The sequence below is a fragment of the Agelaius tricolor genome, unplaced genomic scaffold (genome assembly GCF_023055355.1).
Source record: "Agelaius tricolor isolate 1412-34295 unplaced genomic scaffold, bAgeTri1.0.p SCAF_5, whole genome shotgun sequence".
Taxonomy (NCBI): domain Eukaryota; kingdom Metazoa; phylum Chordata; class Aves; order Passeriformes; family Icteridae; genus Agelaius; species Agelaius tricolor.
Genome location: NW_027269265.1, coordinates 24586169 through 24613396, shown reverse-complemented (window position 1 = coordinate 24613396; position 27228 = coordinate 24586169). Strand labels below are relative to the sequence as shown.

General features: G+C 36.2%; 1 protein-coding gene across 4 annotated transcripts in view; it reads left to right on the top strand.

The window, feature by feature from the left end:
* The window catches only part of MIPOL1 (mirror-image polydactyly 1), a 187692-nt gene that overhangs the window by 34185 nt on the left and 126279 nt on the right, over positions 1–27228 (top strand). For all 4 annotated transcript variants that reach the window (XM_071426861.1, XM_071426863.1, XM_071426862.1 and 1 more), the window contains 3 exons: positions 16094–16280; positions 18591–18726; positions 19669–19774. In XM_071426861.1, coding sequence (XP_071282962.1) covers positions 16094–16280; positions 18591–18726; positions 19669–19774 — 429 coding nt within the window. The remainder of the gene's footprint in view (positions 1–16093; positions 16281–18590; positions 18727–19668; positions 19775–27228) is intronic.

Genomic DNA, 27228 nt, shown 5'->3' with positions numbered 1-27228 from the left:
AGACATAAAAAAGAGATCCTCACTTTAGAGTGGATTTTTGCTAGTAAGTGACTCTGTGTAGGTTAAAAAATCCAAAATGGATTAGGTTAGTCAACATCAAAATTTCCCTCTATATCAGAGCCTCATAGCTTATTGTACATTTCCTTTTTTGAGTTTTATACTATATATTCTCTCTCAAAAGATAATAAATGTCAAATTTCTCATGGAGAGTCTGTTTAGAAGAAAGAAGAAATGCTTCATTTTTGATCCTTTTCTTTCATATGTAAAGGAATTTCTACCTATATTATTCTGTAAAATAAACTACTTATAAACCCCTTTTAATTTATGGCATTTTGAGCTGTTACTGAGTGAAGTTTAAAAGTTTTTTGAATCATATACTCTGTAAACAAAAACATTCATGGTGGTGTAAGTTAGTGGAGCATTGTATTCTGACAATTTAAATGTGTAATGGCTTAATCAGGTTTAGTATTTTTAGACCTTTAGGGGTCAGCATACCCTAAGAATGGTTCAAAAGGTTAAGTTTTCCAAAGTAGGCAAATGAAACTGATTCTCTGTGAAATATATTCTGTCTAATTGCAAGAAATTATGTTCTGCTACTGCTCAGAAATATTTTTGAAACTGAGTAGCTACTGAGTTTCATGTGTATTATTTTTCTGATGCATTAAGTCAATATTTTGTGCTGTTTAGACAGCTGCTTCTTCCAAGCTAACACTTCATGTATCCAACAGAAGTTGTCATATAAATAAAAGTAAAATTTATACACTTTTATTTAGCATAATCATTAATAAGTCATGTAATTCTTTGTGCTTTTGCTCCTGGCAAAGTTAGAAAAAGGGATTATGGGTAAATTTGTTATCATACTGGTGTGGATGAGAAAGTTTTTTTTCTTAGAATTTAATTTGGGTACTAACAGTTAAATTACATTCACTTATCATAAAGATAATAGGTCAATTTCAGCAACATAATATTCAATATGTGAGCTTGGTAGATATTCTAGTGCATTTTCTCATTGTATTACTTAAGCACAGCAACTTTGCCTTTTCTGTGTAAGTGTGTGTGCTGATGAGTGTACTATTTTGTGTCCTGCTTGCTCTGTCATCTTCACATATTTCCTTTGTGCAGTTGGTACTGTACTGTATTTAGATTTTCCTTTCTTGTAACTTGGAAGTTTAAAAGCTGGGTTTAGAATAACCCTATAATGTTTAATAATTTAAAAATTTTAATGGCATACTGAAATATTGGAGATTACATTATTTGTCAACAAATAAGGATGGTAAAGCAAATACGACATTAAATTTATCTGACTAGATGAAAATTCAGTCAAGCAATGAGAATTTTAAGAAATAGAAAAATCAGATACAAAGTGGTAGGTTTATGGCGATTATGTGGGATAATGTGTAACCTGTTAATCAATGTTATAAAATAAAATACTTGAAAGGAATGTAGTGTTTAAGAGGAGTGTATCTGAAGTGTTTGAAAGGTGAGATTTTCTTTTTAACTTTCCGAGTTGTTTAGAGTATGGTATTTCTGTGTGGATTGAAGACTTTGTCACTGTTCTGTTCTATTAGGAAGAATTAAAGAACAGTTTGTGTGCAAGTTTCGTTATTTTGTGTTTGTATCTAGTTTAAATGTACTCTTTCTCTTGTTTTTAATAGAAGGTTAATGTCTTTTTTCATTTCCCTCTAATGATACTTGAGAGAATGTACCAGGAACATTGGCAGCAGACCAGTGTGGACTGTGCTACTTAGAAATGAAAAATATTCAGGATCCAAGCTAGACAGCCTAGAATAGTATTCAATTATGAAAATAAACTTGTATTGGCAAATAGGTGCATATCTTTGCATTGCAGTGATGGTGGGTGTGGGGAAGCACATTGCATTGGGGCAAGACTTGTTACTTCAGTAGGATTTCCATGCATGATGGGAACTATACAAACATTAATTCTGTGAAAACACAAGAGGGAACCTGAAACTGGGTGGTTTCTCTTCTTACATATATGTTTAGGACTTGATATGGCACTTTTTCAGAAGCATTACCAGGATTGGAAAGTGGTGAGTGTTCAAATGCTGGAGTTAAATTTGTGTCTTATTTGACTCATGTACCATGTTTAATTAGGTGCAGCTATACTTCTGTATTATACGGTCTTTAACTATTGTAATGTTTTGGCTTATGTCATATTTATGAGCATCCATGCTTTAAGGAGAGGGCAGAAATTAGGAGAAGGCTTAGAATTTTAAGTGTTGTTTGGTCTGTTTTGACAACAAAATTAGAGTTTTGCTGACTCCAGAATTAAAATCATTGTATAATTTTTATTTGTGAATTCCTAAGACAAATTAATAGATTGATTTTTTTAATGACAAAGTTGTTTGCTTTCTTAAAAGGTGGTTATTATGTTTTTCAAGCATAGAAATAAATATGTACATATTGCTAAGCCATTACTTGAAGCATATATTGTAAGTCAGTGAACCAATTTCACTTCTCAGAATTTGATGGCAACTTTAGTTATGATCCATACAGGCACTTTCCATGTATCTTCAAAAGAATGATTGCAGCTTGTAAATATACTTCAAAATTGCATGTTTGGAAACTAGTTCAGAGGAGACTAGCTTTAAAGAGCTGTGTTAATGTAGATTGGAACAGAACTGCAAAATCAGCTTGTGCAGGGAAATTTGGGATGGAGGTGTTCTATCTGGTGGTGAGCTGTAGGTTTTTGGGGTGTTTTACATTCATGGTAATGGAGGAAATGTAGTCACGTGCAAAGGTTAAGTAAAATAAATCATCTTTTTGTGTAACTTTGACTGTCTTATTACAAGTAGAAAACTCTTCTAGTTGTGTAATGGTTTTAATGTGCTTTTTTGTAGATTTGTTTTTGCAGTATTAATTACAAGGACTTTTTTGTCTGGAATTCCTATTGTGTGAGTTTGACACACACAAAGATGAATTGGGTAAAGAAAGCCTCCAGGGTAATATGGTGCTGTAAATGCTCTAGTTGGTAAAAAAGCAGCTAATGGTAAAGGTGCTGCTGCCCATTTCTCCAGAATGTACCCACTACAGCTGTAAACCCTCTTAAGCAAATCTAAAGCCCCTCTTTCAAGTCTGTAACAGAAGCAAAATTAAGCATACTTGTCATAGTGAAGTCTCTTTCTTCTTCTACATGCCTCAACAGGAGATACTGTGAGCCTGTTCTCCCTCTCCTACCAATTTTAGCAACAAAGTGCTGTTTGCTTGGAAAAGAAAGAAGGCCTGAATATTGCAAGTGTGGTTTGTATGCAGAAAAATCTACACAATATGCAGAGAGGCAGCATCCTCTACACCCACATGGCTCAGCTGATCAGTGTCTTCAATGTGTGCTGTGCTTTCAGCATCAAACTCACTGTGTGCTGTCAGATCCCCTTGCAAAGTGCCAAGAGTAGTTGCAAGGTTCTCCGAATGATGTAGAAGGCTGAAAAGAGGCTGAGAGGATGAACTTTCATGAGTAAAACCTAGTAACTGTTGAACAACATTAAGCATGGAAGATGAAGAAAACCTCTGCCATGGAAGAAGAAGGAATAGTGTGACATAACTTAGAAGATAAGAATGAGTTAATGATAACTGAAAAATCATCCAATACTGCTTGGTCTTTCCTATAAATATAATCATGCCTCATGCATATAAATTCTCATCTATTCTTTTTCCATTCCATTTCTTTCCTTGTACATTTTGAGTGGTAGAATACAGCACATTTTTAGCCAGACTGCATGCAGAAAGACTCCTCATCAGAAGTACAACTAGATAACCAGTACTTGCCTGACTCACTGCAGTGTTGTGAATATGATTTTGTTGAACCCTTTATGGTACGCTCAAAACATGTAGGGCCTTATCTGCACTGAGGGCTGCAAGCACTAAGGATGGGGAGAATGCACACCTTGAAGTATTGCACTTTGAATCTTAAGTGTGTAAAGTATGAGTGCAGCTAACTTCAGAATGTCTTGAAATGTACTTCAGAGAGAACAGCACTTACTACCACAGTAATTTTTAAGTAGTGCTTCAGAAGGAACTTTAGAAGACCTTGCACAAGTGCAAGAAGTATTTGGTTATTTTCTTCTTTAGAAACCTTCATTACTTCTATTTTTATAACAGGTAGAATGAGGCTTAAGTTCAGAGCAAAAATATTTTTAAATTATTATGGAAAGGTTCTTCAGGGAGTGCGTTGCCGACTCTTATTTGTGAGTTCACCTGCATCTTTAGTAGCGCACTACTGGAGTAAAGGGTGTGGGGGCAAGGCATCTTACAGCTACTTTATGCAGAGTGATCTTTCTTTTATGTCAGATACTTAAAATTGCAATATTTTTCTTTACTTCTAAAGCTGTAGTTTCCTGGCATTTTGTTTAGAACTCTTAATTCAGCAAAGCTTTAATCGTTTGTGTGTGGTAGGGGAGGTTGAGTACATTTGGATAAGAGAATTTTCACTATAATTAATGGGCACAGGGAAACATGACCCTGCCTAGATAAAAGGGAGTTCTGGATCATTAAGATTTAGATAATGGAAGGGGGTTATATGTGAAAAGCAATTGTCTGATATGACAATAGCAAAAGACAAATGGGGTGGGAGGGTTTACTTTGTTTTTAGTTGGTTTAGAAAACATAAACACAGCATGCTTAGTAAAACTCCAGCAGACACTATGTTTGGAAATTATGTAATGACTCCATATAGGCTGTAATGATATCCTGAAACCCTGTATTTAAACTAACCTGAATTACAATGAGAGATAAACAGAATATTTACCCATCCCTTATGAGCTGCTGCTGATATGTAAATTTATTCTTCTACTTTGCACAAATATACTTTTGAGCTACTGCTTAAACACTTCAAGGTCCTTAGCCAAACAGTTTTAATGATGCCTCCAGTATTATGAAAGTGTGACATTTGATGAATGCCTTGTATAGTTGTGATATCAGGGAAAGTGTAAACAAAAAACGCACATCAAGTCATCGTGCAACACCTAGATAATTTATAATTTTACTGTTTATATCCATCTTGACATTTTTTATCTGCCAAAGGCAGGTTTCATTTGGAATCTTAATCTGAGATTTATTTGGTGGATCTGGAAATCATAGCTGGAGTTCCCACAGGAAATGGTCCATCTACCAACAGATTAAATGGCAGTCCTGCAGTTGTTAAGGGAGCTCTGCATTTAACACACATGCATACTCATTCAGTCAGCACTGTGGAGAAAAATTAAAGTAGTAACCCAGGTTTAGGAACAATGTAGCTAAAAAGTCCCATATTTGCTGAATGACAAAGGGTTATATAGCAGCATTTCATTTTATTATTCGTGCTTGAATTTCTTGTTTGCTTTGTTGAGTCTGCTGACGAATACTAATAAATGCCTGCAACAATCCAGACGAGAGATGCCTGGCAACAAAGCTATGCGGTGGACCTCCCTGATCTTCTCCAGTTCACAACCTGACCTTTTGAAAAATTGGCTGGGCTAAGCTGCAGAATTTGGGTGTAATGGTTATTGTTAACTCCAGCTTTAGGATTTATTAATTTGTGTGATCAAGACTTACCTATACTTCAAAGTTTCTGAAGACCAAACACAATCATCCATCCATTAGAACTAACATTGTGTTTCAGTGAATCCCACTTACTGTCTGCCTAGTGATTCTGCTGTTTTGATGCATTCAGAATATAAAAATGCTTTTTCAACTGTGAGACCAGTCCAATGAAAATCTGGTGTCTTCTTAGAGACTAATATTTTAAAATAACAGTATGTTAATGAATTGCAAATGGAGAGTGGAATGCCAAAGGAAATGCCTGATATTTACACATTAATAAATGCATCACGATTAACTGCAGTGAATACCAATATAATGATTTGCCACATATATTAAAGACTGAGTAGCATTTTTCCATTTTAAATATTCAACAGTTTGTACACAATTGCTGTTTAGATGCAGAAGAGGAGGACAAAAGACTTAGTGAGGGAGTCAGGCGAAGAAACATTGTTACTAAAATAATCAGAATCCTTGGAGAATTGTAAAAAAATGCCTTTGCCAGAATAACTGCCAACTGTTCTTAATCTCTTTCTCAATTTATTTCTTTATGAAGGGTGTTGCCAGGGTTCTACACAAGTACAGGTGAATACAGAAGCATTCAAAATAACACAGATGTCCCCCAACTTATGTTGCTAAAACTGTTCTCTTTAAGGAATTAAAAAATGCACAAACCATTAAACTTCTGAGGGTTTTTTTTGGACAACTTAAATGCTTAGCTATAGCCAGAGATCAATTTTTGAATTGCATATTTGATCAATATTTGAATGGCATTGTTGTGTTCACCTGACTGGCTTCTAAAGCAGTTTGAATTGTTTGGAAGTTCTTTGCATTAGAATGATACTTAATATAATTTTTAAAAGGCCATTTCCTTTATTCTGCCTAATATTGAAATTACAGGAAGTTTTATTATATTGTACATTGCACAACTGTCTTCCAGTATACAAATACTGTAACCTAACCTGTCATGTGAATTAAAATTATCATCATAAAGAAGTGTCAAAGGATACTATGGGGTATCCTTTGACAACAAAAATTTAGTTATTTACAATTAATACTAATTTTTTTTTATTCTGTAAATGTGAGTTAGCCATTCATAAGTAAAAGTGGTATTTTTTTCTTGAAGTACAGTAGATATTAGTTTCTAAAACATCTCTGACAGAAAAGAGTAGAATTTGACATCTCTGAGCAGGAGAAAAGAGCAGGGAGGGCCATCACTGAGGTAGCACAGGCTCCAAGATGCAGTGTGGATCCAGCGCCTTCGACTTCTGCAGTTTTTTCTTCTGTTATGGTGTCATGGTTTAGGAATGGTATTCTCCAGTTCAGCACTCTACTAAAACTTCATGCAGCTCCCCCCCACTCCTCCAACTGGAGCCACAAAAGGTAAAGATCACAGGTTGAGAGAAAAGCAAATTAATGGGAGCAGCAATGAGATAAGAAAATTAACAATAACAGCAAAAATACTAATGACAGAGGGTATAGGAAAAGAAACAATTCAGGAGGAAAACACACACCGCAGCACACTCAATAATAGACCACCCTTTTCCCCCAGTAATGGTCAGTACTGGATGGCTCCCTCCAACACATTTTGTGGACCAGAAGGCACCAGAAAACAGTCCTCATGAGGTGAGGTGGTATAGAATAATGTCCGTGTCCTGGCTATGTCCCTTCCTGGCTACTACAAAAATTAACCCTGTCATTGCTGGGATCCGGACATTTTCCACCTGATAATCCAAAATTTTTGCCTTCAGGCCTGTTAGTGATGATTTCCAAAATCCCTGGGCAATTGGGGTTTCCTATTCAAGCCCACTTAGGCTTGCTGACACTCAAAGAACAGAGTCTTCTGAGACACCAGGAAAGGTATTCAGCTGTCTAATTTCTTCTGTCTCCACAGCAGCTGTCCCAAAAACTCAATGATGCTCTTTTGGGTCCTCAAAATACCCTCTCCTGAGGTAATAGGGATCAAGTGATTATCTCTGGCCCTGCCTCTTTCTTCTGTTCTGTGGGCCCTGTTTCCTCTTTATTCCTCGCTAAGAAAACTGATTTGGTCTTGGATTTCTTCTTCTGTGTAGGGGCAACTGCTACTGGCACGGTTGTTCCCCTGGTTCAGCTGCAATGAGGCCATGGTGCCTGTAGGTCTGCTTTTCTACTCCTCCCCTGGAGGGTGTTCTCTAGTTGTGTCCAGTAAAGAGTAGCCAGGGCCCAGCACACTGCAATAAATTGCTCCTCTCTGAAGTTGCCACAGCATTTTCCTCGCAGTGCAGCATTCTGTCACTTTAAACAGGGTCTTGTATTGGTTCAGGGGTGAACTGCCAAACCATTGGAGCAGAGAATTTTCCCAAAAACTGGCCCATTCTCTCCCATATTCTATGCCACTCGTGACCATCCACCCTCAGGGCAGATCTCTGAATGACCTCCCTAGAAATCTCTGTCCTGACTCTAAATATGGTGTAGACTGCACTGAGGAGAAGGTGTCAGACTTAGCAACAAGAATATACTTTCCTTAACATCCAGTAGGAATTAAAAGTTGTCAAAAGCTGTTTTAACAGGTCTGAAGGAGAAAAAGGGGGTGAAAAGCTAGGGAAAGTCATCCCCCCTGTTCTTCCCACAGACTGGGTATAATTGTTAATGGACCCCCAGAGGCAGTACCTGAGTAAGGATAGGAGAGAAACACTGAGTACACATCCCAAATTACTTTCATTGTCCTTGATGTTATCATGTCATTAGCTGATATCCCACAGTACAGCAACAAAGGGACCCTGATCCCTCTCCCTGCTCTGAAAAATATCATAGTGACAAGTATATGTGGGATTATATACATGATTATATATAATAATACCCATTTGAACAGCCCAAGCAACATTGTGAGCATTGCCTCTGGACCTAATACAACAAATACTTAGATCAAATTTGTTTCTAACCTGCTCTGGGCAGATCTGTTGAATCTCAACCCTTCATGCCTCACACTGGGCTCCAATTACGGTTGTCTTGGCTTAGGAATGGTATTCTCCAATTAATTCTTCCATTAAAACCATGTGCCACTCCCTCTCCACCCTCCAATTTGAGGCCGGAAAAGCAAAGATCATGGGTTGAGATAAGAGCAATTTACTGGGTACAGCAATGAGATAAGAAACTGAGCAGTAACAGCAACAATACTAATGACAGAGGGAATAAGAAAAGAAACGATTCACACAGAAACCACACCCCCAGTCCCCCAACCATCCCTTCCCCCTTAAGTAGGCAATACCGGACAGCTCCCTCTGCCACGTTTTCATGCCCAGAAGGAACCTCTTCTCCCTGGAAGAGTTCCTTTCCCCTGCCCCTGGCAATGGTGTGAGTTGGTATAGAGTAACTTCTGTGTGCTGGCCATGCACCCTCCTGTCTACTGCAAAAATAAAGCCTGTCCCGGCTGGAACCAGGACACATAGCTTGCTCAATGACCTCAATGCAGTTACTTCATCACTCTGTGCCTTAGTCTCAATGGCTTTAAAGTTACTATCACAGCACTTATGCACCTCCTAAAAAATATCTCTAAGAGTTTCTATAAAAATGTTCTTTTCAAGTCTTATTTCAATGACTATCTGTCTTGTGTATCTTAAAGTGAGAGGAGATATACTATCTCAGAGATAAATCCAGGACCTTTATGAGTAAGAGTTACTTAAATGTTACTCGATAGTCCCCATCCTTTTGAGCTGACCCATGATGCTCTCTGCAGAGCCCATGGTCATGTATAGTTGGGGCACTGAATGGACAATGCATCTATGTTGTGATTTCCTCTTTGCTACTGCCAAGGATTTGGCAGGTACTTTGGCTTTTTACATAGTACTTTGGCTGGGCAGAACACAGAGAAATAAAAGGAATTAGCTTTGTTTTACGAATCTACTCTGAGATTCAGTCTTTGCCTGTTATCAGGTTCCTATGACTGCCATTCTTCCATGCTACAGAAGTGATTTAGTGAGATCTTAGAGTCCTACTGAATAATCTTGAATACTATATAACTTGAAGCTTGCTGTTTTCTTTAAGCATCAGGAAACTGCATTATGAAGGGACAGCCATTTGCTCTTAGTTGCAGATTACTTGGTCTCAGTATACTACACTGCACTGAAGAAGAATTGCTAAGATAAGTAAATCTGTAGTAAGTCCAAAGACAATAAAGCTTCACTTTTTCATGTTGCTTGTTTTGGAGAAAGCATGTATTATGGACCTTTTATTACCGACCTTTTGTAATTGTTTCCTGAAATAGGAATTACTTTCTTGAAAATTAGGTACAGCACTTTTTTTAGGATTAACTCTGAATTTTTTTGTAGGTCATGGGAAAGATAAACCAGTAAGGAAATGAGTCAAAAGTGATGAGCACCTTTGACATATGCATGTATATTGCATCTGTATTAGCTCAAATATGAATGAAAAAGGAAAGTGCAGGCATTCTGAAAATGCATAAGACCTAAACCAACTCGTATCATTAATGTCAGACAATAGGATCAGATTTCTTCCACCAGACTCATTTTCTTTCTTTGCATATTTATGCCTACAAAAGCCTTGAATTTCAGTTCCTACTCATTTTCAGGATTTATGCCTTTTAATCATTCAGTAAAGGGCAAACTCTGGAACAGTCTAAGTCTTTCACAGTCATTCTGTTTGGTCGAAGTTCCAGTAGTTAAATAGCTTAGTGAATGAATATTTGTCTTTTGACAAAATGGTTGAGTCATCATTTTCAGCTCAAAAAGGAATATTTGGCCGTAGTACTAATTTCATTTGCATGGCTTGAAAATTTAGTGGCCATCAGGCTACGTTTTTAGTCTTATTATTGTAGGAAAAACATTAGATAATTTGAAAGCCAATGATAAAGAATAGCAGTTAGTCAAGTGGAAATGAAGGTGAAGTTCTAAAGTAATGCTTTTACATGCATAGTTATTGCAGCAAGTGTTGTAGAGGTGTGATTTGCAGTGGGGCAAAATCAAGTTCTTTTAAACCATAGGAAGTGTGTCCTATTATTCCAGTGTGGAAACAGGTTAGTTTTGTATAGGGCCAGGGTGGCTCTTTGCATAGATAGTTTTGTTGGATAGTGAATATTCCCTCTTCTTTGAAATTCAAAATGTTTGATATTATACAAACAAAAACCCCTCACAGACATTGAAGTTGTGTTTTTGTTTAGACTGAGAAGAAAAAAATATGTGATTGCAGCCCAGACAGTCAACAGCATCCTGGACTGCATCAAAAGAAGTCTGGCCAGCAAGTTGAGGAAAATTATTGCACCTTTCCACTCTGCCCCTGTGAGACCCCATGTGAAGTACTGCATCCAGTCTGGGAACCTCAGGACAAAAGTGTGGGCCTGTTGCAGCAAATCCAGACTTGGCCAGGAAGATGATCAGAAGGCTGGAGAACAAGTCCTGTGAGGACAGACAGGCTGAGAGAGCTGGGGTTTTTCAGCCTTGAGAAGAGAAGTCTCTGGGAAGATGTCACTGGGACCTTCCAGTATTTGAAGGGGACTTATAAAAAAAGAGGGAGAGCAGTTTTTTACACAGGTAGATGATAGGACAAGGGGAAACAGTGTCAAATTAAAAGAGGAGAGATTTAGGTAAGATACTTGGAGACATTCTTTACCCACAGAGTGATGAGGTACTGAAACAGGTTGTCTAGAGAATTTATGAATGCCCTGTCCTGGGAAGTTTTCAAGGCCAGGCTGCATGGGGCCCTGGGCAACCTGATCTCATGGGTGGCCTCCCTGCTTAGGGCAGCGAAATTGCAACTATATAATCTTTAGGGTCTCTTCCAACCCAAAACATTCTATGACTCTATGATTAACAGGAGGAATTCTGGAGGCTTTTATTAATTGAGGTTGACTACCTCAAATACAGCACAATGTTTTGTTCTACATATTTTCAAATGTAGTTAATCTGAAAGTGTCACAGTGTCATAGCTACTGAATTTGCAGTCATCTTTGCTCCTGCTACCGGGGTGTCTATGGCTCATTCTCTTCCTTTCTGCTTTTGCTTTTTCTTATTATGCCTCTTACTGCCATCCTGCTAGGGGTTGGTTCCCTCATGCAGTCTTTTGCAGACAGATGAGAACATACTATGTACATGCCACAGACCAGCTTAAAACAAATACTAGTAAGCTATAGGTAGCAAGCCATAAGTACTATTACACTTGAAGCTGATTGGTGCACCTGGAGCTTCTAGTGTCCCCATATTATCTGCAACCAAATCCGTAGCCTGTGTGCATGTTCCATTGGGTTTTGGTTTTTTTCCCTTACTCTTATTCTGTGGAGATTTCCCTGCAAACCTCTGAGGTGATCAGTGCATTTTAGAAGGGTGCTGAAAGACAGAGGGAAGGGGGTGTCCACTCAGTTTCTGCTGGATGATGGGACAGCTGAATGTGCTAAGTGGCGCAACAAGGGATGCTATTGCTCTTCAGTCTTCCAGTTGAATCTGCACCTTCTGTGCATTTATCACTGTTGGTGTGGGATTCTCTAATGCTGTGCCTTCCCTGATCTCGGTGCTTATCCCCCACTTCTCAGAAGAAGCTGTGAGGAATAGTGGGTGTCTGCACAGTATGATGTGTTTAATGTTTTTACTTGACTTTTTAACCACTCCCAGCTTAACAACATTGAATTCTGTTCTGCCTTTACTGTTTCCAGCCATGACAGCATTATCTTCCCCTAACGTCCCTCACAATCAATTCCCAGATTTAATTCTAGTGTCTTCATATTCCTTCTTCTTAACATTTGCTTTTCTTTCCCACAATGTGAACAAGCTATTCATTCAAGATAAATACATACAGAAGATCAGCTGTTCAGCTTCTCCCTATAGTGAAATATTAATCTGGGCTACTGAACTTGTACCATTTTATATGGAAAAAAATTTGTTTAGTATACTCAAGAACCAGAATCAGCAGTGGTGGTTCCACTTAATGAAATCTACATAATTTTTTCCAAAGCTTGCAGGGCTGTTTTACCCTTTCTCTGATGTTCCCTGTGCAGCCTGATTATTGCAAATGCTACTTACTCCCCAGTGTGTGTCTGCAGCATTGGTAATTAGTGCACGATACGATTTGCAGGAGGCATGAGCAAAAAAGCACTGAAGGGCATGTATTAAAATTGCTACTTAGTTTAGCAACAAGACAGGCTACCATGTATCAAAGCATAAATTATTTGATGTGGGGGTCATGGGCTGTATGAAGAACAAAGTGGTTTTAAAAATAAATTGAGTCCTATGTCCATTGATCTGACAGTGTTCAAAATGTCTTCCCCAAAGCATTCTACTGACAAATTTTGCATGCTGATTAAAAAAAAACATTACAGCTTTATTAAATGAGTAAAAACCTCTCACCTTAATGCCCGTGGGCAGAGTGCTTTCAGGTTTGGGTGGAAGAGGCTGCCATCATCTTCTCTCTTAAAAGCCAGTGGAGAAAAGACAGATCCTCTGTGTTTCACCTAATATTTCCAAGAATGCCACTTACAGCCTTCCTGTGATGCTACTTAGTCTTACCCATGTGCTTGAGGGATTTGAATCTGGATGAAAAGGTGTGCTGCAAATGAATGTTGTCTAAAGAGGCAGCATTAGCATTAATAAATACTAACACAGTTCTAGTACTATTCTAAATTCTCTTTTTTTTTTTCTTTAGCTGCAGTAATTTACAGTTAAAAACACTTATCTTGACATGGCCCAAGGATTTATCAGAAGTGTAACTGCTAATGCAGATATTTACCTCATCATGCAGTCATGTTCACTTCTGGTCTTAAAAATAAAAATCTGCCTTCTGAACTGACCTGTCATCTAGAGACCTTTTCTTCTTGTTTACAGCTCATATTCAGAATGTTACAGAAAGCCTGCTGATGCTCATCTGGCCCTCTTACTCCATGCTGCTCTTCTCTGTAGGCATTAGTGATACTGCAGGGGTGGCCTGGGAAGTGTTGCATGCGACTGTATGGCTCCAGGCATGATGATCGGGGTGTGGGAGCCCAGGTGGTGTTTGCCTTGATCCTTCTCTTAAGAGGGAGGGGCATGGAGGGGGGTTGAGTAAGTAGGTGAGGCCTTCTTCAGAGAATTGGAAGAACTCTCATGTTCAAAGGTCCAGGTTCTCATGGGATACTACAGTGATGTTAATGATCTGCTGAAAGGACAACAGCAGGGCTTGGGTGATCTGGAAGTGGCTGGGGACAACTTCCAGTTAAAAATTATTGAGGTGCCAGAAAGGTGATTTCCAGTGGTCTCTGCCAACTTCAGTGACTCTTCTGTGGTCACTTCTTAAATCCTGGAATGAAAGGAGCAAATTAATAAAACAGGAACTGTGAAAAGAATAAAAACTCGCTCTCATGCTAAGGGAGGAGAAGCGGCCTAAAACATCATCTAAAGTTCTTAGCTCTCTGAAGTGAGATTTTTCTTCTCCAACTTTCATAGGGCCAAAGTAGAGTACCTACTACTTTGGTAGGTACTCTACTCTTTGTTTAGCTAAACAAAGAACAAAGCTTCCTGGCAATACTGTCACTGGTTATTTCAACAGATATACATTGTGCTTGAATTCTTCCATAGAGTGTGACACACTTTGCTTGAGGCACTTCAAATATATATATAGCTTATAGAATAAGTGGATGCCCAAAGAGGAGGAGGAGGAAAAGTTGTCATGGCAAGTGAAGCATTGCACCTCCCCTGGAGCATAATTTGCAACTGCGTTTATACAGACACTGCGTCTGAAACAGAAGAAGTGAACAGGATATTTCATAGGAAGTTCTTTGTAATATAAATCAAATGGGAAACACAACTCCCTATAAAATGCTTTGTAAGTATGGAAACTTAGACTAGGTTAGTTTTCAGGTAGTACTTACTGGAAAGGATTCAAAGTTTTGCCCTTACGTATTGTCACTCCCAAACTGAGTCAGGTTCTTGGAGTATATTTGGTGGGGTTTTTTTAACATACATTTCTTTAGAGATCCTTGCTCCCTACTATAAGGAGGAGTAAGAGATCAAATCTAGTTTTTAGATGTAGCAGCACTTCAGAGGAAATCTGCTCAAAAACCTGCAGGATTTCAATCCAGTGGAAACAGCATATACTTGTTTTGAAGAATCCAGGTGTCTGTGCCTTGTGTTCTTTCTGCACTAGGTGTGAAATGTTATGAGGAACATATTTCAGTCACAGTACTGAAAGTAGTATTGTACTTATCAAAAGACAAAGATGCTGATACTCTGTTGATTGTTGTTTAATCTAGTGTAAAGATCAGCGGTTGCAGTTTACAGAAATGGTTAGAGTGGATTCAAATAAGTTTGTGCTGAAGTGGATGCAGAGAATACAGATGAGCAGTGAGTCCCATAACTTTTTCCTGGAGGTGGTAACACATAGCTTCATATTGGAAGTTGTTAAACTGACTCCAGCCAATTCCCAAGTCATCTCTTGGGGCCCTTGGGCTGTTGCCTGAGATCTTGTGTCTTTCCTCATTTAAGGAAAGAGGAATCTGTTGCAATACACTTGATAAACAGTTTTCAGTATTTTTTACTTGGAAACTGTGCTTACAGCTGTGTTTACCTGCAGGATGGCCACATGATAGTCATTGATTTGTGATTTTGGTCTATTTCTTCTTGATTTCAACTGTATAGACAGTTTCTTACTATTTTTGAGGAGGATGTTATAAGGTGGATCAAATAATATATGCCCGATATTTTATCCAAAACGTTTGGAAACACTAACTTTATTAAATAAGCAAAAGCTCCAATGTTTGTTCTCTACTAATCTAAATGAAAGAATGAAAAATATATGCACCTTTTTTCCATTTCCAGTGGTTTTAGGCTGCTTCCTTCTCATTTTTTAATATAATTCTATAATTAAAAGGTACTTGTTCTTACTTTATGAAAGAGCATTCGTGGTATGTGGATCTTTCTTTCATTTAAATGCCTTGATATCAGAAGTATGTCCTAAAAATATCTAGTAGCCAAGCTAAGAGAACTAGCTATCACACTCAACATTTTAATCAGATAATTTTTCCCTTTGGCACAATTTCTGCTTTGCATTCTTCAAGTTCTTTAGTTGTATGAGCCTGTACCTCACACTCTCCAGGAGTGAATAATGGTGCTTTAAATTTGTTGTTACTAATTACAGCTTGATGATACTCCTTTTGTAGCCAAAATGGATTTGAAAGGAACCTCACTATAAGAGTCTAGTTATAACCTAAAATTTTCCCTCTCTATAGCAGAAATTCATCATATCTCACTATAGTAGAGCTGAATTTTGTAAGAGATAGGTAAATAATTTTCTACAGTCAGCATTATTTTAAGAAGTCATTTAAGAGGGAGGAGGGCGTAGGAAATGATGATGAGTTTTTCATGTTTCCATGAGAAAAATCCAGTAAATGGGTTGTAATTCCTACCTACATCCATCCATGCTGTAGGTAACAGGTCTCATTCCTTAGTGAAGGGACAAAGAAGTTGGGAATCTGAAACTAAATCACTTTTTCCTTTCTACTACTGTATTATATTCTTATAACAAGCCATTTTCAAATAAAAAAATCTCAATTTGTGCTTCGTTATCCAAATGAGAAAATGTGTTTGCTTCTCTTCCCGATTAGAAACATACATGTTGGATCAGAAAAAAGAAGACTTTTGTGCTGAACTTCAGTTTTATAAGAATTCTCAAAAACACACAGGGTTTTTTATCCAGGCAGAAACTGAAGCACCGAAACTTTCAGATTTGCAAGTAACCAGTCAAAGAGGAGGAGTCCTACCTAACTGTAATTCTGGTTCTGAAGAATCAAGGTAAACCCAGAAAATATCCCTCTATATAATTTTTCTAGATTCAAATTATTGACAATATACACATGTTTTTTGAATAAATATAGGGAAATTTGCTTCCCACATGACAATCAGTAAGTCAGCTTTTTACTTAGAATCACCCTATCTGCCCTTCTTCCCTTGTGGAATGTAGCATTTCACCTCTGTATTCTTTAGCACTCATAGAATACATGATCACTGGAATGGTTTATATCACACATTGTGGGTATTTCAATGATTGTGGTCTCTACAGAGAATTTTGAAGGTGCATGTTGAACAGAATAAAAAACAGATCTTGAAAACCTAGTAGTATCTGTGGCTTTATACAACAAGCACCTGAAATGTGATGAGTGAGTAGGAAGCAGGAATAAAGCAGGGTGAAGTCCAGATGAAGCTGGAAGAGTGAAGATGAAAAGCTGTAGTATTTTGTAGCAGTCTGTGACAGGAATCTGAGCACTGGCTAATATGATTGAGAAGTTTAATACAGACTCTGAAGATTTTATTGTGTCAATAATTTTGGTCATTTCTTATCACTAGTGTTTTAACTGAGCAGTGGCCCTTTATAGCAGTCTTAAGAAATATGTACACTCATTCTATATGTGACACAATGTACAAAGGTATAAGTAGCTGGTTAGTTGTACCTTTGACTAGCTTACTGGTTAGGGAACATGCTAACAGTTTTGAGTGACTTAGGCAGTCTGAATACTAATTTTCAACTGAGAGTGTGAGAGTTGTTTTTGAAAATGGGACCAAGGTTGCAAAGCCCTATTACATACTTTTGAAAAATACACTGATTCCTCACCCGTCTAGCAGATTCTACACCCAGTTTTGCTATCTTCATTATGATCTAATGGTGACTGTTTGGGCCAAACCAAATTTTTAAGACTTTTTCCTTTTCCTTTTTGCCTTTTTGCATTAGCAGCTGAGATTTGCTGTAAGGGCAATGCATCCTGCACTAAATGCCAAGTATAATCCAGACTGCTTAGGTACAGCCCAGCATGGAGTCACCCAAAAATTGTTCATTTTACCTTTCACCAGCACCAGTCCCACTGACAATCAGGCTTGTCTGGAACACCAAGATTAACCTCCCACAGCAGTCATCATGTTGAACCATCAGTAGCTCCATGCATGTTATATGTAGGATCCTAAAGCTATATGCCAAAACCTGTCTTTGCCTAAATAGATTTTAATTAGAATATATGTTAATATTTCTTGATACAGAAAAATCCAGGAAATGTTAAGTTAGTGTTGATTTCTGTTTTAGATGGTGGTCCTGGTACTGTCAATGTGATTTATCATTTTTAGTTTTAAGGAGAAGGGAGGAGAAAATAAATACAATGGAAGCAGGTGAAAAAAGGGTGGCTGAGTACAGAAAACTGTCTGCCTAAGATAATGACTCTTTGGAGCAATAGATAGCTTTCTTTATATTTCTAGGATGTGAATTACAAATAAAGTAATGTCTACAGTGGAAGCAGGAGTTCAGAGGGTATAGCTTTTCTGTGGCTACTTCTTATTGGTTATTAGCTATGAAATGTATAACCAGAAAATGCTTAAAGAAAGCAAATGTTATAAATATTTGCTAGTTCCTTTCTAATCATTCATGTACTGATTTTGCTGCCATGTTACAAATGAGATCTGAATAATCTGTGAGTATCAATGGATACTCAAGAAGTTTTATGAGAGTCTTACTTTGAGAGAATTTTTCTGGCCGTTGAATCTTGTCTTGTTTTAAGTTGTCTATGGCTAGTAAGTTATTTTAAAACTCCAGGTGACATACAGTATGGAAATCCTGTTGTCAGTTATAATATTTAGAATCATACCATCATTTTACAGATTTCTTCAAGATGAATTCCTAGATTTTTAATGGATATTTTCATATCACTTCCTGTGGAATCATTCTACAAAAAAATTTGGTTTGCTTAGACCTGAGCATCACTTTGACCCCAAATGTTTTATTGCTGTTTTCTCTGTGTTAAGCAATGGTTTTTAGTATTTGCTTTCCTTAAGCATTTGCTGTTTATAGGCTTCATAGCCCATTTATATTCATCTGGTTTTTGCCTTAGTACTGTAGGATATTTATTTACTATTCCAGATTTGCAGATTCTTTTCAGAATTACAGCTTTAAGAAGTGGCAGAAGGGCATCCATTTTTTCTATTTAATACATTTGCAGTGGTTAACAAGTTTGTTAACAAGTTTTGATAATTTATTTCTCTGCATTTTGTTTCAGAGGGGTGGAACAGCAACTGTTTTTTTAATTATTTTTCATTTATTTTTTTTTCTCTTCAAAAATGCAGCAGTGTAGAAAGAAAGGATAGCAGGATGCTCCCTGAATTTATATCCTCATGGAATGATGCTGAAGATTTAGGTGGAAGAACAGAAACTGCATTCCTTTTAAAAGAATTGGACACTCTGAGGGCCAAAAATAAAAAGGTACAATTAAGATATTCAAGATACCAATATCTGCTTTTTTATAATTGCCTTGCAAAACATACATTTTAAACTGTGTCTGATTTAGTTTTGTTATTTATTTTAGTGCACCAATCACTAGTTTCCTGTAATTTTGGATTTTTAGTATTTGCTTAACAACTATTTCTCTGGAATTAAAAAAAAACCCTCCAACCTACTCTCTGACTTTTTTGATCAGTGAAATAGATTCTTGCATCCTGGATGGAAACCAATGAAAACCAAAGACTAGACCAGGATTTCATGGGTGGAATCCAATTAATGTGCCCTGATAACTCAGCTTTATTGAAGGGGAGAAAATTCCATCTTCCTTGAACACTGCATTGCTTTTAGTGTTAGCTGTGGTTGCATGTGCCTAAAAAAATCTAACAGTCTCTAGTCTTTCCATGAAGTGTAATTGAATATTCAAGTTCAGATATCTGTCCAAAAACAGATTTAGTAAATACCCTTTAAAAGAAAGGCCTTGATATGTGAAAGAATACCAATCTTCCATCTGATGAAGAATATGAAAAATATGCATTTACACCAGTCTTTTCAGACTGTGATGTCTGTATCTTGGTAGGAAACAGGCTATTAATGCAACAAGCTACATTATATTCCATGCGATTCTGAACTTCCTCAGCAAGAAGGACTACAGCTGGTGAAACCCAAGGAAGAGAATCACAAATAAAAACAATGGCATGTGCATTGCTACTTGTCTCAGGGAGCAAGATAGGCCAGATGTTAAAAATCATATTCTTAACATTTGTTCTTTAAACAAATAAATATAATAAATTGAACTTCTGGTTTAATGCTTAGTATTTGTATTTTGGGGGTGAGAAATCGTTGTTTGCAATTTTATTGTGGTTGAATTACTTGTTGACAGTTTCAACCAGATAAGAATTTTACTGTCCACTTGCTCAATTCCAGCTTCAAGATAAGCTGGCTGAAAAGGACAAGGAGCTGAAGACAATGAAACTGGACTTAGAATTGCAAGACAGAGCTACAGAAGCTAAGATTGCAGAAAGGATTGCAGGTACAGTAGGCAAGCGTTTAACAGATGGCTGTATGGCTCATACAGTACCCGTGGTTGCTATATGACGTGTCCTAGTGAATGTTAGCTTTATTTGCTAAAGGAGGGAAGATTTGACTTTTTTTTTTATGTGTGGCTGTTTAGAGTTGCTTAGAAAATAGATGGCTTTAACATCCTGGTACTGGTATTAGTAGGAGCTTTACCTGTATTCAAACTGATTTGGGCATTAAATGCATTGTTAACACCATGTCAATCCAATCACAAAAAGGTTGTTTGTTTTGTTGGAAGGTCCTGAACAAACAAGGGGAAATAATGATTACCAGTGCCTCTACCTTTCAACCAGCAGTTCAAATACCACTTATTGTTTTAGCTGGTTCAGAGCAATACTACCCCCTCTCCGTGTTTGGAGATAGTCTCACATTCACCTCAACCAGGGACCTGTGCTGTTCTTGAAAAATCTGCTCTTTTGGTAGTTAAAATGAATTTTTGTCAGATGATGCCATATATCCAGTGAATTAAGTTTATATGAATTCTCAGAAGGAAAGGTTTTTCAGTTTATATCTGAAAGTGAACATGTGCTTATATTTGTTGTTAATTGTTCTTTGGATAGACATACAAGCATGGAGACAGTTTGTATTCTGTGCTTGTGGAAACTGCTAATGTAATAAAGCTGGGCATTCTTATTATTGAAAAGTGACTGTGTATACAGTGTACCCCGTAGATGAAAAATAATCTCAGGTTTTCATGAAGGTGTTTAAAAAACATTAATGGGAGTGCTTTTATAAATTCATTGAATCATTTGTTCAGAAAGAAAGAGTTAGCTTGGTAAAATTGTTGCCTCATAGGTCACACACACTTCATAGAGTATTAATAGTACTAATAGCTGTCCCCAAAATATTTGTACTAAAGGGAGGAGTAACTGTCTTCAGGAAAATGGAGCAGATAATAAACTCTCTAGCTGAAAAACAGATGGCTGACATTCCACTTAATAACAAACTCCTGAGAATATGGTATAGTGTGAATATTATAGATGGAAAAGAGAGTTCCTAGATTTTCTTGATGGGGGAAGGGAAAGTCAAATCTAATCAACATCTTAGGAAAAAAATTAAATACAGGCATAATTTTTACTCTTATTTAATTTCACATAACTGCTTGCTTTATTTTCACCCAAAAGAAGAATCTGCACTATGTGTGTGTCATTGTTATATCCACCAGCCGAAAGCTAACGCAGATTGTTTGGCTTGAATATGAAGTTTCGAGTTTGTTCCTGGATATTTGCCCAGTGTTTTTACCTCTGTACATGGTTCTCTTTGGTAGAGGTGTTCATTGCTCATTAAAACCTGGAAAGAAAGATGTGTCAAAAACACAGATAGTTTTGTTTTTATGGATATGGTTGAAATACTTGTTAGGAAATTGTTGTTTTCCTACACTACTGCTTAAACTTTCTATTGATGTCCTAAGCATATTTTTTCTTCAAAACAGAGTGGCATGAATATAATTGGCATGGAAATAATAATTTAACATGCTTATTCTGTTTTTAAAGGAAGAAGAAACCAAATTTTAAAGACAGCTACATAGTGAAATAACAATGACCTTTAAAAAATAATCTTTTTTTCTCCTTTTATGAGTACAGGAAGTATAAAATCCTTTAAATGCTGAAGAGAGAGGGCAAGAGGCTACTTTACTACTTAAACTGTTTCCCAAAAGGAAGCATTGTTAATACTTCACACTTTTTTTGCTTCCTGTCTTACAGTTCTAAGAATGTTACCAAATTTGGATAAATGGTTTAAAATCTGGAATTATGTGAGCCAGACTGGATTTGTGGAAGCCTGTGTGTGTCTCTCTCATAAAAGCCTTGGGGAGAGTTCTAATGGACAAGCAGAACCTAATAAAGAACAGACGGTGTGTTCAAGGAAAAACTTATCCCCCTGCATTAAGTTCTTTGAGGAAGGGAGAACACATGCTGCTGCAATTTCAGGTTACTAGTTAATGTTTAATTACTGCAGTGTGTATAACACATGGTATAGTGAAGCTTGTAAATATGGGTGTTTGCATTTTTATTATTACTTAGTACTGACTTTATGATAAGTAAGTGACTCCACAAAATTATATTGTAAAGAACATAAGAAAGGTACACCATAAAAGTGTTATCTACTTTGAGGAATATTAGAATTCTGTTTTGAAAGGTAACCCTCTAATTGATAGGTTTTACCTCATGGAAAGAATTGAAAAGTGAAGACAAAGGGCATTTTGAAATGAAGCTACAACAGTCTACAGAAACAAATAATCCAAAGACTGTCATTTTGTGATTTTTAAATTGTTCAAAGAAAAAGTAAAGAAAAAAAGGGTAAATTTGTGCAATACTTCATGAGAAAAGAAGAAAAAGTAGAATTAAAGCAGAAGATAAACATGATGGAAGAAAAGTATTATACTGTATGAAGTAAATAACTTATTTTCAGAATGTTTTAATTTTTAAATTTTGTTAGCTAGCCTTGAAAACATATTTTAAAACTTCCTTGGATCCCTATCTCTATGTCAGCTAGTTATGGCTAAAGAAAATTAGAGAATTTAAAGTTTTGATTTCAGACTTTTAGGCATTAGAGACTATTGTTTCTGGTGGACATAGTAACCACAGGTTCCTGTAGCTTATTCATTATTCTTCTGTTGGATTTTGTGTCATTCTGACCCGATGTCAGAAGCTACTGTTAGTTTCACTCCCTCTCATGAAGAAGAACAGAGGTGGAGGCAACATCTGGAAAAGCCAGGGAAGCAGACATCATAAAAGAACAGACACCAGGATAGTGTAAGCAAAAAAGAGAACACCACGTAGGAAGCGGGTATGAAGAATAGCCAGATCTGAAATTTGGGTGTGCAGAACTTTCATATGTTGAGCAGAAAAGAGAATGGGTGTCTCCTGTGGGAGTGAAAAGGGGAAGGAGCATACATCTTCCGAGGACAGACTGAAAAATCAAGATGGAGGCATTGCAAAGGAGTGAGTCTTCAAAAAACCGAGCTGAAAGATCAGATCTCACTTTGGATGGATGTAGTAAGTGACTTCATTTTTTCCTAATGGAAGAATTAAGCAGGGGATATATATATATATGAACTTATAGAGGAAGGAGCTGGTGGAGTGTAAGGGAGAGTTATAGAGCATAGTGGTAATAGACTGGAAAAAATATCAAAGCCCTGTTCTCACAGTGCCATTACTGCAGCAAGATAAGATAGTTGGCATCAGAAACAGAGCTCTTGGAATATTTTTGTTGCTATCAGAGTATATATTGAGACTAAGAATAATTCTGAACAAAATAAAATAAAAATACTTATGCTTAAATCTTTCTGTAGCAACAGCTATTCCATGAGTTGGGGTTTTTTTATGCCAGTATCTTAATAATAATGTCACCAAAATTTAATACTTTCTTAAATCAACATCAGCTCAGCAAGGTTGAGTCCAGCCCTGTTAGGGATTTCACACCATTTTTATTGCCTGAGTACTGTAGATGCTCTCTGAAAGACCAAGGTAATGATAGGAAATACAGTGTGGAAAAAGAGGAAAGCAATGCTTCTAACATGGTGGTATATATCATACAACTTTCAGTCTCTTGGAAACTAGGGCAATATACCTACAATGAAGTCCCTATTTCGGATCTGTTTTTATGAAAATGTTGTGAATATACATTCATGGTATTTTGGAATTCTTGAATATGGTGTGGAAATATTCATGAACATTATTTGAAGTTTTCTAAATTAACTTGAAAAATAATTACTGAATATGCATATGCAATAGATTTAATAGCAAAAGTAAAAACAAATATCCAAGTGGCTGTTAGCTTAGAGTTAATTTGATTTAATATCCATAAAGTGAGAGGAAGTAAGTAATCTTGCCAGTAATAAACTTTGGGTGGCAATAACTTTCGGCACAGAAGAAAAGTATTTTCCATTTCTTCAAAGCTCACTTTAGAGTCCCTTTTTAGATGTTATTTTTCTTTCCTGCATGTCATCCATTAAAGATTAGCTGTGGAAGGTTGGAGCATGGAGAGATTATGAATGACAGAACAACTCCTGCAGAATAATAATCAGTTTTTGGTATTTAATGCTGTTTGACTTTTGCAGACACATTTCTTATTAACCTTTGGTACAAACAGAAATCCTGGTTCCTGATATCTCATGGAGAAGATGAATTCAAGATCCTCTTCCAATTAAACTGAAATAAGGCCAATATTGGGCTTTAGCCAAGAGAACTCAGTAGTTCCCAACTCTCATGTTTATAAACCTAAATATGGATGATATTTTACAGTTTAAGAAGGTAATGCATATACTTCCCTAAACCAGTTTTCTGTGCATAATTTATTTACATAATTAGTCTGTATAATCTTAGGGGGTTTGTCCTATTAAATGCTTCATTATGAATACTATTTCCTGAATATATTTTCAAAATATTTCCTGATAAATAACACAATTTTGAAAAGAGCTGCATGATCTGAATCTTCTGTACGGGAAGGTAGACAATCCATCTAAAGAACAGAAAAAAACCACAAGGTGGGGGCATCATGACTGGGAAATTCTTGGCTTAATTTTTAACAGCTTAATTTGAAATAATATGATTTTTCCTTCAGATTGTCAGAATTATTGATTGTGAAAAAGTTGCATACAGCTCTTTGAAGTACAATATATGATGAGCTGGCATAGATTAAAATGTCAATTACTAAGCTATTTATCTGTGGAAATTGTATGTAAAAAGCAAGCCAGTTTCTTCTGCATTTTTTTGTGACTAGTCTGTCCTTTCTTCCACATAAGTGCTAGGTGAGCATAAAGAATTGGGTTTTATTCAGGAATAAAAAGGTCTGCAAATTATCTACTTCTTGGGGCGTTACAAAACTTTCCTTTAATGTGACAAATTATAACTTGCAAACTTTAATGCAATGTTTATATTTTCCCCCTAAAAGTAAATATTCAGGCATCAGCAATTACTGAAGAAAAAAGTTTAACAGCATTATGGTTTGAATTTTGAAGTCAGCTGTGTTTAGTGTGTTAGAGGCAGAGGCTTAAGTATTGTACAGGGATTGGCTTTCACAAGAACTGCCTTGGGGTCTGTGTATAATACTCTCTCCTATTCTTTTCCACTTTATTTTTTTTTTAATTGAATTGTGATCTGAGTACATAAAGAAAACCCTATGCAGAGCTGCCACTAAACAACTTTAGCCTTTTATTAAGAACACTCTTTTTATACCATTGGAAATGTAGGAGCAGATGAATGCAATGCACTAAATACATACAACAAACACAAAGCAATAAAGAAGTCAGTGTGTTCTATCAGTGTTTGTTCAGATTGCTTTATCTATAAAGTCACATTTAGGTGTAAATTACTTTTAGTCTATAACTCCTGGTACGGACTGGTGAAAACCCTTAAGTATTTTTCCTATGATCTTCTTATTACTATTTTACTTCTAGTTTTTCAGTTGTACATCATAACTGAAAGTAAATGAATGGTAGCTTTCAAAAAGAGCTAGAAACTTAAGTTGTCTGTTTCGTAATAGAACATGTCAACACTATTTTTAAGTTGACAGTGAGCCCTGGAGTTCCTGATAGTTTGCCATTAACCTGAATAAGAACCCTGTAAGTGCTTTAGAATTTGAACATTTCTGGGGATTATCTGCATTTTGTAACATGTATAAGCAGAGACCAATTAATGAGACATTTTAAAGGCTTTCATGGCAATACAGGGTTTTTTTTCTTTATTTGGCTATGATAAGATTGACTTATTTAGAAGTTGTGAGCACAGTCATTAAATTTAATAGAAGGAAATCTCAGAGGATTTTGATTTCTAATTTGAGTGGATGAAAAATACATACAGGTTTGTATTTCTGCAAGGAGAACAAGCATATATCCATACAGTCAAATAAAATTTAATATATATGTAAAACTTACTTATATTGAAAACCAGTTATTGTAGTGTAATAATATTTACTGTATCTTCTGAAATACAGTAGCACTGTGTATAGTGATCTCATATTTTCTTTAGAAGATTGGCCTGTATTCTAATTTTACTTTTTTTAATGAGTAATTTTAAAAAGTGATTTCTGCTGCCATAAATAAGTGATTTCTGTTTTTAGTCCCAAAATTTTCCTCTTTTGCCTCTCTTACTCAGTTTATTTTATTTACACTGATGACCTCTAGGAAATAAGCAAACAGACTTTTATCCTGGGACTTGTGCTTTCCTTGCTTCCCCCAAAGTTCCATGTTTGGGAAATCATGAAACACTGTTTAAACTAGAATGATTTCCAGCACACCTTCTCAGTAGTGCTGTTTTAAAGGTGGTTTAAAAAGTATAGGAGATAAGTTTGCCAAAAGAATCAGGTTCAACTAAGAAAATATGTACACTGCTTTGACTCAGTAAACTCATACTTGGTATGGTTCATCTTCTTCATATTTACTTTTGCCCATATTAGAAAACAATTAGCTTACTAAACAAATTTGAGTATTTGGGATAAAAAAATCTACTTTGAGTCTCTCTCATTTGACTAAGAATTACATGAGATTTGATAAGCTTGTTTAAAAATGGACATATCCAAATATTATTGTAAACACCCATTGATTTGTTTTACCTGCAATATAAGTATTTTACTTAGTTGGCTTACATAGTAGCTAATAATATTTGTTAATGTAATTTAACTGCTGTGAACCTTTACTGAACAAATATTGAAATTTATACAAGTCAAAGAAAGAGAATCTCTAATGACTTTTGTAAAAGCTTCCATTTAATAGTTAAGGAGAAAAGTTTATATGACATACCAGATGCAATTAACAGTAGATTTTACATTTAATAAAAAGAAAGAAGCATATGTATTTGCTTTATTCATTCCATCATAATTTGCATTAGAGCTGTGGGTGTTTAATGAGCAAATTCCAGCTAAAATGCTATATTGATTTTCTAAGTGAACTTTGTAATAGCTATCTACCTTACAAAAGCTCTCTGTTTACAATTGTTTTCTTTACTAAAAACTAAAAATGTTTTAGAATTGATGAGTTTAGCATAATGATTCTTTTAAAATAAAGAGCTCTTTTAGAGTGTGCAGGGGTTTTAGTTACAAGGAGAAAGATGTTATTAAAATATTAAAAAAATAAAGTTTATACAACTAAACTAAAAGTGCTGTACTTTTATAAACTACAATATTTGCAAGCATGGGAAAATAATCCTTTTTTCTTAATTCAGTTCTCTGGGATTTAAATATTTTAACTCTTGAATGCCATTATATATTTATATATGAATTAGTAAATGACACAATTAATTTTAGCTTAATACTAGACTATTCATACTGCATTTAGGTGTGTCATTTTCTTACCTGAAATATGAATTCTGTACAAATTTGTGTTTCTTCTTGGTCAGGCCTCAAGACGGAAAGGATAGGGGTGGTTGGTATGCCAATAGAAGGTCTCCAAGGAAAACCTTGTAATGGTGA